Source organism: Ctenopharyngodon idella, chromosome 14 (assembly GCF_019924925.1).
Source record: "Ctenopharyngodon idella isolate HZGC_01 chromosome 14, HZGC01, whole genome shotgun sequence".
Taxonomy (NCBI): domain Eukaryota; kingdom Metazoa; phylum Chordata; class Actinopteri; order Cypriniformes; family Xenocyprididae; genus Ctenopharyngodon; species Ctenopharyngodon idella.
The window spans coordinates 21,207,721-21,220,719 of NC_067233.1; the positions used below are offsets into that span (position 1 = coordinate 21,207,721).

Here is a 12,999-nt window from a genome sequence, read left to right on the forward strand (position 1 = left end):
AAATAACAAACTAATACATTTGATTAAAAAGAAAATGATTGTAATCAAATTTGTTTTAACTGTATAAAATAAAAATGTATAAAACTAAATAACTAAAACGCGATTTAAATCAAAATAATTAATTAATAAATTAATAAATTGATTAAAATGAAATTTGATTTAAATAAATAATGGATAATGGTATTTAATTAAAATAATTTGATTATATAAATTGATTAATTGATTAAATAAAAATAAAACATTTGATTAAATGAATACAAATTAAAATAAATATTTTATTTGAAGAAATAATAAATTTGCTAATACATTTGAAAAAAAAAAAAAAAGATTAAAATAAATACATTTGATTTGAATATATAAAATAAATAACTGATAAAACTAAATAACAAACTAAAACTAGATTTAAATAAAAAAATAAAAAAGCAGTGTAGAAGTTTAAAAACATAAATAGTAATTTAGTAACTTAAAAAATAAAATACATCTCACTTACATTTAATCAGTTATTGTTGTGGTAATACTGCTTTAATAGTTTGAGTGGTGGTCACTGAGTCTGTCTGGAATGGTAGGCTATTTTTATGAATATTATATTAGTCAGTCCACAATCAAAACACCTGTCTGACAAAATGAAAACAGCAATTTAAATCAAAGAGAACACAATGTGTCCATCATGAGGATTCATGAACAGTGTAATTCAATTAATAGCAGTTCATGTGTGTATGAATGAAAACGATGTGGCAGCGGTGGGATTCGAACCCACGCCCCCGAAGAGACTGGAGCCTTAATCCAGCGCCTTAGACCGCTCGGCCACGCTACCGCTGAGACAGCCCATGATCCTGACCCCTTTCGGCTAGTTGAATTATTACACTCCACGGCCATCGCAGAATTAAGGAAGCTTGATTCATAAAACCTAAAAAGGTAATTACGACTTTTTAATCTCACATTTCTGACTTTTCCCCATCAGAATTGCGAGTTTACATCTCGCGCTTCTGACTTTTTTCACAGAGGTACTCCTGATTTAATTAGTGTCACTTGATCATGAAAACAGACATCTTTAGCTGAGCTATTTCTATCAATCTCTTTCTTTATCAATGCACAAGTGTTCATAAACAACAGCTAGAAGTCATGGGTCAGGTTGTTTAATCATCCGAGATTTAAAGTATACTTTTATCTTCAGTTGATGTAATCTAAGGCTGTGGCTGGCAGTCAGCTGTAGTTCTTGTGTTTTATTCTCTGAGAGCGCTAACATGATGTTGAACCAAACATCAATTCCAGCAATTTCTCAACATTAGTTGCTGGTGCAGAAGTAAAGTTGATTCCGTGCAATTAACATTGATGCATTAACATGATTTAGCATTGTTTCAATGGTTGCTTGATATCTGGGTGGTCCTGATCTGACATGTCCTCACTGGAAAATTGTTCTTTGGAATTCTGAAATATATTATTATTATTATTATTATTATTTTTTTTTTTTACATATTAAAAAAAAAAATCTTCAAAAGAATAGTTACCCAAAAAATGTCCTCATTTACTCAACCCCAGGCCATCCAGTCTCAGCCTCAGGTGTCACGCCCACGGACCGCTGGCTGAACGTCTGATGCATATGGCACACTTAACTGGAAACACTTCAGGATTTTCGAAGTCGTCATCTGGTTGGTTGAATTCTACAGGATGTCCGGGAGACGCGTGTCCCGTTCTTTAACGGTCCGCCTGGAAACAAATGTTGTGTCACAAAACCCCCTCGTGGAAGAAGAAAGCTGTCATGTTTACAACTGTGACGAGCGCTTACCAGGACCAACTAAACGCTGAATTTTCAAAAGTATGTGAAGTTCGTGGCTCCATTGTTGAGGTAAACTTGCACAACATTCTTGAATGAATAATTTATTAGATGCACACTGGTCTGTTATCGGAGGGACATCGACGCAATAATCGACGCAACACGCTGTTTTTGTGTGTGTCCCTTTAAATGCAAATGAGCTGCTGCTCCCGCCCCCTTTCCAGAAGAGGGCGGAGCTTTAACAGCTCGCGCTTCGGTCGCTCAACAACAACAAAGCTGGAGAATCTCACGCAGCCAAAATGAGGATTGTCAGTAACGGTGTTCAGCCTTACATTGTTCAAACCGGAGTCGACACTGATGGAGAGACTCAGGAAGAAGTTACAACTTTTAGACATTTCTGAATGGTTAGTGGATAAATTTATGTAGTTGCTGTGGAGTTGATTCAACTCATCTAGTATGTGCCGTCATGTTAATCTTTTCAATATCTTCAAAATTCATCAAAATATCTTCATTTGTGTTCTGAATATAAAGGAAGGTCTTATGGGTGTGGAACGACATGAGTAGGGTGAGTAATTAATGACAGAAATTTCATTATTGGTTGAATGAACCGTAGCTGTACGGCTGTATGCACTCTGCGTACCATGAGAGGGCGCTAATTAATGCCGTTTTTATATATTTTTTTCACATCTTTTTCAAAGCTGCAGTCCGTAGTTTTGCCTCTTTGTCGGCATCTCTGTTTGAAACCTGCAGTTGCAGTTATATGCGGAATTATTATCGTTACGTGCGTTGTGCCTCGGCAAGGCTCCTCAGCATGGACGAATCTAATGTTTGCTGTCAATCACCGCACCGGAATCACAGACTGTAGTCTTGAAGTATGACCAAAGTAAGAATTTTCACCAGAAAATGTCATCTGAACAAATAAGTAACATGTCTGCCACTTTTGTTCTGACCAACTGAGGGAAAAGCATTAGCCTACAATAAATCACGCTGCCAATGGTGATTAAATCTAAAGATCTCTTAGCTCAGATCACATCAAACCATGCAAATTATTATTATTATTGTTAATGTTAACAACATCAGCATTGTGTGACTGTGTATTCAGTGTGTATTAGCGTTACCCGTAGATTTCAGTTTTTGTAGTGACTCCACAGTCCGAAGTCTTTTGCTTTTGACTACGGCTGAATCTCCAGTTGTCACTGATGATTGTCATTTGGACCTTTCTGGATTACAATCCGCCATCAAAATGATGAGTTTATTTATTGCAGCTGCTATAAATGATCCGCTACAAGCAGCATCCGGACATGATAAAGCCAACTAGCAGGGACTCCTTCCTTTCTGTTTACAGACGTGACGTAATGACGCAACGGCGAACGGCTGCATGCTCGAATTACCCGCGGAAACCCACCAGTATCGATTTATTATAAAACATTATTACAAGCTTACCGTTGTGAATCGGGCTAAGGTAAGGAGATAGTTTTGAACACTGGCTGGTTATGAGCTTGCTCAAAAATTGATTTCGGATCATTTTTAAATAAAAAAAGTTATGGACTTGTGGGATTACAAATTTAAGAATCTGTTTAAGATCTGCTGATCCTACATCCTGACATAACCTCACATGAAATACTAAGGTGAAGTATATTGTATTTAATATTTTGAGGTAAAGATAATGACAATTTAAGGAGATCAAGGCAGGCAGCCCAGGTGTCTGTAACATTAACCTTTCATGCACTTTCTGACCATTTGGCAGGACAAGCTCAAGATACAGCGGTGCCTTTGTCTCTATGATAATGTAAAGGTATGCGCGATACTATCAGACTGAGTGGATTAGCACCTATGCATTTGAATGACACCGTTATGCTGATTAGATCATGGCTGGGAAATGTAGGGAATGGGCTGATTCCTGCACTGCATTTGCATGCTTTGTTTAGATTGTCTCCACCTCTACTCTATGTATCCCTCCCCCTTGAATGTATATGAACTACCAAGTACACTGCCTTAGTTGGACTTGGATGACTACAGCGACGCACAGCGCGTTTCTCAATAAAGAGTAACTTCTGCTTGAAAGATATCCCAACGTCTCCTGGTCTCTGCTTCGACGAGGAAAAAGTTTCCTACAGACTGCAGCTTTAAATTGATTATTAAAATCTATCTGCGTACACTCATGGCATATTAAGAAAGCAAGAGAGAATGAGATTAAAGGTGTGCATTTGTGTGTTGTAAAGTCAGATGTGTGTATGTGTGTGCATGGGTGGGCGTGGGGGATATGGGTGAAAAGAAATCTGATGACATGACAGATAGAGTTACAGATAGTTAATGTTTAAAAACAGGCTCAAAATTAGCTAAATTCGATTGAAACATTTGCAAAAAGGCCTAAATCTATTGAGTAGGGATAGAGAAATGAAGCCTCTTGAATCTTTGAAGGTTTTCACACCTGTACATCGATTGCATTGTTCTGAAACAGGGACTTAATTTGTTTCAATGTTGCATTTTCTCCTTACAATAATATGTTTAATTTATATAGTGCCTTTCCTAAGCTCAAGGACACTTGGTGCGGTTTGCTTTCACAAGGCAATATTTCAAAGCGTACCAAAATGTGTTTATGCAAGTTGTATGCGTGTCCTCTAATTGGTCAGAGTTTCCTCTGCGTCATGTAGCCGTCATTCCAGCGGTTAAATTATATACTACATCCGTATGAATTCAAGCTCACTCTCTCTGTATCTCTCAGCGCTGTCTAGTAGGCTAACAGTGTTGAGACACATGGAAACACTATATGGACGTTATAATGCAGCTAGAGCGGGAATCAAGGCTTGACAGCGTTCTTGCACAGAGAAGCACGATTACACAACATTTTAAGATGAAGAGGTGCTCTTTGGTTTTCAACTGCAGTAACTAATGTTCTCACTCACAGAGTCAAACAATGCTGCATTTTATATAAGACATTTCCCACTTTAAAATATAATATCGCTTGGGTCGTTGGTCCGTTGGGTCCGATTTCTTTCACACCACAAGCGAACCGCCCCAGAGTTCGTTTGCAATTGGGTCGAGACCACCTCGTTCAGACGGTCTCAGAGCGATTGTTTTGGTGCGAGTCCGAGCGCGATTGTCGTGTTCACATATGCCTAAATGAACCAAGCCAAGGGAGAAAACGCAACAAGTTCCGAAACAAACACTCAGGTGTGAAAACACCCTAAATGTTTCGGGAAAAGTTTCAAAGCATCAAGAGTGTCGAAAACAGTGCCATCTTGTGGCAGGTAAAATTTACAGCATCCCCGTTCTTTTATCTATTAGGCACAAATAAAAGCTTGACGATGCTAAATGTGTTTAGTTTTCTGATAATATAATTAAAGTGTAGCAATAAATTAAATGGATCAACAAAAACAATAATTATATTAATACCTACTGAGCTGTTTGAGGCAAGTCAATTGTGCTGTTATTTTATTGTTTTTATACTGTTTATATGACATAACATAATGTAATATGGGCTACCTGTAGAGCAGGCTAGTGGTCTGGGTTCACGTGACTGGAAAGAAAGTGAGGCTTCTTTTTTGTTAATCACGTTTCTCTGAAAACAATACGCTTTTGCTAGTTCTGTGCGTGCCCTGAGAAATAACCCTTTAAGTCAGCTTGGCAGTTACAGTCTACATGAGCAGCAAGTTAAGAGAACTCACATATACAAGACCCCATTACTCAATTAAACTGAGGGAACGAGTTTACTCAATCAAGTACTGGAGATCTGTAAGTCTGTTCCTCATTTCATTTTTTCATTTCATTCTTTATTTCAGACCCTTAGATCCATATCAACCAATAAAAGAAAAGAAAAGAATAACATACAAACCTACATTTACACACAACAAACATTATTTAAAACACATATTAAAGTACTTCCTCTGTTATTTCAGCTCTTTCAAAGCTCAACCATAACTGCCAGATACTTTATCAGCTCCTACAATGAACTTTAAACCAGTTTTGTTTTAACACACATTTTTTTATGATAACAAGAAGAGTATTGAACGTCTATATAACTCAGGAGAAGGAGAAGTTGTGGAAAATTCTACCAGTGTCAAGATAACGGGAATTACAGTGATATAACGGGCAGTGCAACTGCAGGTAGAATTCAAATTCATCACTTTGCATGTTGATAGTAAAACATTTATGATAGAGAGACAGAGAGATAAACATCTTTACTTCTACACTGAAATAAACTGTGTGTGAAAGAGGATTTGAACATGTGTCTCCATCAATTGGCTGTTCTGCACCTAGAATACATTTCCAAAATATATTCCTGAATCTTAAGACCCTAAACACATCTTTTTGGTGCTAAATAACCCTTTTTATAAGAACCATGCTTTGAAAGTGCTGTATTGGACCTTAATGGTGTTATAAATAATAGTTTATTTTCATCAATATTAGAATATTATTATTATTATTATTTTTACTCCTCTATCTTGCCTGGTCTAATAATATATTGTTGCCTCTATTTGGGTCTTACATTAAAAACAAAACAAAACAAAAACCAGCATGTTGTGTCAGTTAGGTACTTATTTTTTATTGACATGGCAAATTGTGGTAAAAATGACAGTGCTCTAACAACAGTTATTAGCTGAATATATTAATAAATAACAATTGACAGTGAACATGATATAGAAGTAATGAAGACCAAGTTGAAATATCTTCACAATCCTCTATGATTCTTTACGTCCTTCATTATGTGTGAAGATCAGTTTCTCTCTGCAGATGATTGTGGGATGTGACAGCATCTGAAATAAACGAATGAGTTTAGAGTTACAGTGTGTCTCTTCCATTTGGTTATGTAAAAACAATTATGTTTATGAAGATGGGCAGAATAAAAACCAGTAATGAGGTGGCTTTGACAGTTACAGTTTTGGAAAACAAAGTAAAAAAAAGTAATAATAAATAAGTAAATAAATAAATGAAAGTAATGGAGCAGCGGTGAAATCATTCAGCGGGACACTGGGATTTTTCCTGACCGGCTGCGGGGCTGCAGGCTGTGCACACGCCAATGATGTTTATGTTCGGGTTCAGCCGGGTTCGAAAATAAATGCCCGTTAGGTCAGACTCAGATCTAATTTTATTGGGTATGTCTCGCTTAGGGTTTTTTCTTTAATTTATTTTTTTTTTAATTTTTGCATGTCGGGTTTGGTTAAGAAGTGATTCAAGTCGATTTGGGTCGAGTACAGATTTAGGGACCCGAGAAATCATGCAGCTCTTAAAGTGACAGCAGCCTAATAAACCTACTGCTGTCCTCAATGTTAATCTAACAACAAAAGACAGAGAAAATCACTCACTGCTCTCGACTGAATATCTTTTGTAACTTTAATAAGGATTACAGTTTTTCTCGATTGCTTAAACACTATAACCAGGCTTATGAATTAAAATTTCAAAACCATAACGCCATTTATCAAAAAGCACACCCATTTCCCTAAACTATAAACACTATTCCCCTTTTTGACACATGAATCAGATTTGTTGAACTGTCACTGCAAAACTCTACACACAAATCCCTTCATTTCTCATTGCCTACACCATGTTGTCATTTAGAAAGCACTAGCATTCAATATTGTTCACTCAAGTCAGCACAGCCTGAGCTCAATTAGCACACAGTTACCCACGTGGAAACACTAAGAGTCAAAATTTATCACACACCAATCAGAACCTTCAACAGAGAGATAAAAGAGCCAGAGTTCATTCAGTTTTGGAAAAATGGATCCAGAGAGACGTGATTGAAATGGTCAAGGACACCAGAGAAGAGGAGGAGGAAGAGGATGAGCAAGAGCGGTAAAGAGTGGAGGAAGAGGTGAAGGACGAGGATGAGGACGAGGGGCAAGGAGACAAGGAGTCTCAGATGAAATTTGTGCCACTAGTTGACCATGTCCTTGCCCATGGTATGACTATGAGGGAGGCTGGGCAATGAGTTCAGCCAAACTTACAGATTTCTCGATTGCTTAAACACATTTCTTGAAACTATGCCTTATATTCTCAAAATAGTAAACACAAATCCATAACGTCTCACCCAATTCCCCAAACATCCTATTTTCAGGTCAAAATGAAGCTCTACACTCAAAACCATTCACTCTTGCTGAAAAACCAAACTTTGTCCTCAGACATGACACACAAGCCCTCAAAAACACACACACACTACAACATAGTCTTACACACTGGTGAGAGAAATTCAAAACAATACTACAAAAACCAAAACCCAGTAATAAGTTATGTTGCTTGTAGTTCTCATCCTCAAGGAAGTTTTAACATGATGAACACATGTATACATTTGCACATTTTTATTCCTTAATGTTCTGTACAGTACAATACACCAAACAACAACAAAAAATATTCTGCCCCAGCATCACATCTTTGGTCTGGGACAGGCCAGAGAATCTCATCAACATCACAGGCTGTACTGGCCCTATCCAGGCATTGGTGGGAAAATCCTCTTGCATGCCTGATCCTCCCCTGACACACATCAACTGAAATGTCTAGTCTGGCTTCTTCCATTTCATCGTCTCTGTGTCCTACAAAAATAGAAGTACTGATTACTGTAACTATAACACGTGCTTTTTACAAAATGGAAGCAGACAGAAACTCTATCTGTATGTAAGGCAGTTTGATGCATGTGTTGTAACAGAGTACAGCACTCAGAAGTTACAGTAGATACACTGAGGTACACCTGCCTGTTTTCATCCCTGAAGGTTCTTATGATCGAGGCGACGGTGAAGCAACTTCAGTTTTGCTGAACTCATTGCCCAGCCTCCCTCATAGTCATACCATGGGCAAGGACATGGTCAGCTAGTGGCACAAATTTCATCTGAGACTCCTTGTCTCCTTGCCCCTCATCCTCATCCTCCCCTTCTTAATCCTCCTTCACCTCTTCCTCCACTCTTTACAGCTCTTGTTCCTCCTCCTCTTCTCTGGTGTCCTCGACCATTTCAATCACGTCTCTCTGGATCCATTTTTCCAAAACTGAATGAACTCTGGCTCTTTTATCTCTCTGTTGAAGGTTCTGATTGGTGTGTGATAAATTTTGACTCTTCGTGTTTCCACGTGGGTAACTGTGTGCTAATTGAGCTCAGGCTGTGCTGACTTGAGTGAACAATATTGAATGCTAGTGCTTTCAAAATGACAACATGGTGTAGGCAATGAGAAATGAAGGGATTTGTGTGTAGAGTTTTGCAGTGACAGTTCAACAAATCTGATTCATGTGTCAAAAAGGGGAATAGTGTTTATAGTTTAGGGAAATGGGTGTGCTTTTTGATAAATGGCGTTATGGTTTTGAAATTTTAATTCATAAGCCTGGTTATAGTGTTTAAGTAATCGAGAAAAATTGTAAGTACCTACTCTTTTAGTGCTCATTAAGTAAGTGCCTCACACTAACTCCTCACATGTGCAAACACTCATTGCTTTACTTAACACCAACCAATCATGGCTTTAGAATAGGCCTATAAATAGGCCAAAGGTCAAGTTATAGGCTTTAAACAATTTTTCTGTTGTCTACTTGCTTCCATATTCATCATTTCTAAACCCTGTTGAGGAATTTTTCTCCACATGGTGCTGGACACTGACACTGCTTCCATCCAAGGTTGGATAAGCAAGAGAGAACAGAATGTGACATGGATGAAGTATTGTGGCCGGACCCAGCCAGGAGGAGAGATGGAGCAGTCTTGTACAGAAATGTACACAGGAGCTCATGAAAGAAGAGCTTTAGGTTTTGAGTAACTGTGTGTATATGATATATCCAAAAATAGAATATTATGGAAGAGGTGTTTGCAAAGTAAGACAAATGTTTGCTTTTGAGATGTGTTTGTGATATTTTGAATGCAGCGCTTCATTTTGCAAGAGATGTGAGGCATTTTGCATTTTGTGTGTGCAATTCTTGGATTTGTGTGTAAAGTTTTGAAAAAAAGAGACAAAGTTTTGAAAATGTAAGCAGTTGAAAAAACTGTATTTATATAGCGCCTTTCAGCTCAAGGTCGCTTAATCCCAGCAGAAACATATCCAAAAACGTATCAGCCAATAAACAAACAGACAGGTGCCAGCGTGAAGCGGCAGCACAAGCGCGCCAGCGTTCTCACACCGGAAGTCGGACTTCAAGCTTTGAACCACGCCAGTAGAAAACATTCCTCTTTCTTGAGCCGTGCTTTTAGCAGTTAACAACAACTTCGTTTAGAAGAACACATTTAAAACTTCTAGACAAAAAAGAGGCTGAGAATTAAAAAAAAAAAAATCATCAGTTAAGTTTTATTTTGCATATTGATGTTAGAAACGGTAGAGGATCAGATGTTTTATCAAGCGATGTTTATTTTCACATTTAGATGCCCATGTGTGGCAGAAGGCCATGTGACAGAGCAGACACTGTGTGGGGCTTCAGGAATAGTGTTTTAGACTTTAGTTCAATACGATTGTTATTTTTATTTCCATATGCATGATATGTTGTGATTATTTTATGATTATTTTAATTCCTTTTCTATGTGAAGCACTTGCCTTGTGCCCTGCTGGAGCAGCTCTAATGAGGCATGAAAAAAGCAGAAGGAAATATGCTTCATATTATTTTGGTTTCTCTGCCCAATATTTTTATAAATGAAAATGCAATGAAAATACACATATCGGTACTCTGGATTGTCAAGTACTAAAACTGTTCTGGAAAAAGTGGTATCAATGCATCTCTAATATGAACGTCTCCCAGGTGTGACGTGCACTGGAGGGGGGGAAAATTGTTTTTACATTATTTTTTGAAAACAGAATTAGTAACTTTTATGTTGTTGTTTTTTTTTGTCTAGACTAACAATCAATAGGACACCTGGGTTGGCTTTCAGCTGAAATTGCAACTACAGTTTACAGTGTTCGGAATAATTATTATTTAATTCCATTGTAAATATTCTGCTAAGATTTTAAAAATGTGCTGCAAATATATTGCAGATGGTGAAGTATGAATGACAAAAGTGTTCATGGATTTTGGAAAACATGGTCATTGAATGCATTTTGTGTGAAAGCAATGAAAAATGATTGACAGTTTGGTCCACATAGACTTCTGTTTCGCTGAACGTATGAAGAGTTTTGAAAATGTGGCTTCAGTATTGATGCTAGCAATTGAAAAAAAAAAAAACCCTGTAAACTCTGATCAGTATGATAATATGCACAGCTGTATTTGCATCAGGGCTGTGATATATACGAGTGCGTGTGCTGGACAGGTCTCACGGAGCTCTGAAGAACTTTAGTCTCATCAGCTCTACATTTACAGGTGATCGTTCACAGGTAAGACATGGTACAAAATTCCACATGTGACTTTAAACAAGGTGTCTTGTTATTCATTTTATATTAGGAGTGTTCTTTCAAATTTGTGATATAAATGATTCTTCTTGTTTAAAAGTAGAGGCTCTCTTCTTTCTTTTGATATATTGTATGTTCAGATATTCACAACGAAATATTCTTGGGGCCGCGAAACTTTTGTGAAAATGATCAAAAATGCTGGTGGAGAAAGAGTTAATAACAATGTAAGTTCATCAGTTTCATCTTCTCATCACTTCACAGATATTGTGACAGAAGGTGATGATGGGTTTCAGCGTGGTCATCATCTTTGCTCTGCTCCAGATCCGTCTGCTGTATGCTGGGGTGAATTCAGAGGATCTTTCTGACATTGAAAGCACTGGTATGTTCACCTTCGGTTCTTGTGTTTCAACATTCTGCTCGCTGAAGAACTCCTAAACTAATCCATGTGTGAAGCTATACTTATTTATAATTATTGTTAATAATCAGTAAGTAATCAGTCTTGGGTTTGTGTATTTCTTGGATTTGTCTTGCAGACCCTTCTAATCACCATCAGCGTCATGCTCGTGGATCATCTTCCAGCAAGCCTTCAGCTGGGAAAGATAAGGACCAGAGCATTCTTGACCCGAACACTTACTTGGAGTTGGTTGAATCACAAACTCCACCTGAAGATGCAGTTCTAGTTCCCCATGACTCCCCAGATTATTACATTATTCTAACTGGGAAATGTAATAATGTTAAGTTAGATATACTTTATAGCCAAACTGCTAATAATGAAGTACGTCAATTTCTAGTGAATAAAGACAACTTTGAAAATTTAGAGTGGAAAACATGGGCAGATATACAGAGTGGCCAGACTCCATTTACCCCAGTATGGATTTGTAAACGTTACTACATTGCTCAAGATGAATTTGGTATGGCTTATTTGACCAAAACGAAAATAAAGAAAAAAAACATGCAAACCGAAGTTCTCACCCTAAACAATGACATAAAATGGGAGGTATTACAAATTGATAATTATGTAGTCCCAGAAAAGAAAACGCCAGGAAAAGTAGAAGTGCTAAAAAAGTTCACAGCTGTCAACAAGAACTGTGATCCAGCCAAACATGTGGTGAAGTTGGATCAAGGCAGTGACGAATCAAGTTCTCTTCTAAAGGGCCGTACGCATACAATCGGAGGGGCAATAGAAGGATCAGTCTCTGGTCAAACTCCAACTTTAATTAATTTAGGTGGAAAAGTTAGTTTGAAATATGACTATAGTCGCTCGAAAACTATAACGACATCCAATGTTGATAAGGTCCTGCACTCAGTGAGTATGGAGGTACAGGTTCCACCCAACCAATCTTGCACCATTGAGATTACAAGCACAACCTTTACGACTACAGTCCCGTACTCTGGTCAGCTCATCCGACAATACAGGAACAATGAAGAACGCACAACCTCTGTTTCTGGCATCTATGAAAATCAGGAAGTAGCAGAACTCCAAACATCTGTGAACCGCTGCACACCCGTGAAAGATGCCATGAAATGTGGAAATGCATGAAACCTGCACAACTTCTGAAAAAAACAAATGACATGTTGTTATGTGTGTGATCTTAATAGAATGTTAAAAAAGTAATAAAAAAAGAAGAAGCTTGCTTTCAAAATGATTTCAAGAATAACCATTAAATTTTAACATGCTAACATTTAATTTTTACATTGAGTCTTTTTATTCCTATTTTGTATTTCCTTTTTATTTTTACAAGCAGATAACAACAACTTTGTTTAGAAGAACACATTTAAAACTACTAGACAAAAAGTGGCTGAGAATTAAAAAATTCATATTTTGCATATTGGTGTTAGAAACGGTAGAAGATCAGATGTTTCATCAAGCAATGTTTATTTTCACATTTAGATGCCCATGTGTGGCAGAAGGCCATGTGACAGAGCAGACACTGTGTGGGGCT

At 37.5% G+C, this 12,999-nt stretch overlaps 1 protein-coding gene, 1 long non-coding RNA gene and 1 other non-coding gene across 4 annotated transcripts; 2 read left to right on the forward strand and 1 right to left on the reverse strand.

The window, feature by feature from the left end:
• The first annotated feature begins 327 nt into the window (after nucleotides 1-327).
• On the forward strand, nucleotides 328-3,842 carry LOC127494274 (uncharacterized). The gene is made up of 2 exons (XR_007924838.1): nucleotides 328-915; nucleotides 1,540-3,842. It is a non-coding gene; the product is annotated as an uncharacterized LOC127494274 (long non-coding RNA).
• trnal-aag (transfer RNA leucine (anticodon AAG)) lies at nucleotides 733-814 on the reverse strand. The gene has a single exon. It is a non-coding gene; the product is annotated as a tRNA-Leu (tRNA).
• Nucleotides 3,843-7,720: 3,878 nt separating the features above from the next.
• Nucleotides 7,721-12,738, forward strand: LOC127494883 (natterin-3). 2 transcript variants are annotated; one of them, XM_051861078.1, is made up of 2 exons: nucleotides 7,721-11,435; nucleotides 11,590-12,738. In XM_051861078.1, the coding sequence occupies exons 1-2, from the start codon at nucleotides 11,336-11,338 to the stop codon at nucleotides 12,594-12,596; spliced, it is 1,107 nt and encodes a 368-aa protein (XP_051717038.1). In that variant the 5' UTR covers nucleotides 7,721-11,335; the 3' UTR covers nucleotides 12,597-12,738. The 2 variants fall into 2 exon arrangements, with proteins under 2 accessions (XP_051717038.1, XP_051717039.1); XM_051861079.1 differs by having other exon boundaries at nucleotides 11,610-12,738.
• Nucleotides 12,739-12,999: the final 261 nt, after the last annotated feature.

Coding starts and splice junctions, on each gene's coding strand:
- LOC127494883 (XM_051861078.1), top strand. CDS start 11,336: ATGATGGGTTTCAGCGTGGTCATCATCTTTGCTCTGCTCCAGATCCGT. Junction 11,436..11,589: donor TTCTGACATTGAAAGCACTG/GTATGTTCACCT, acceptor TTTGTCTTGCAG/ACCCTTCTAATCACCATCAG.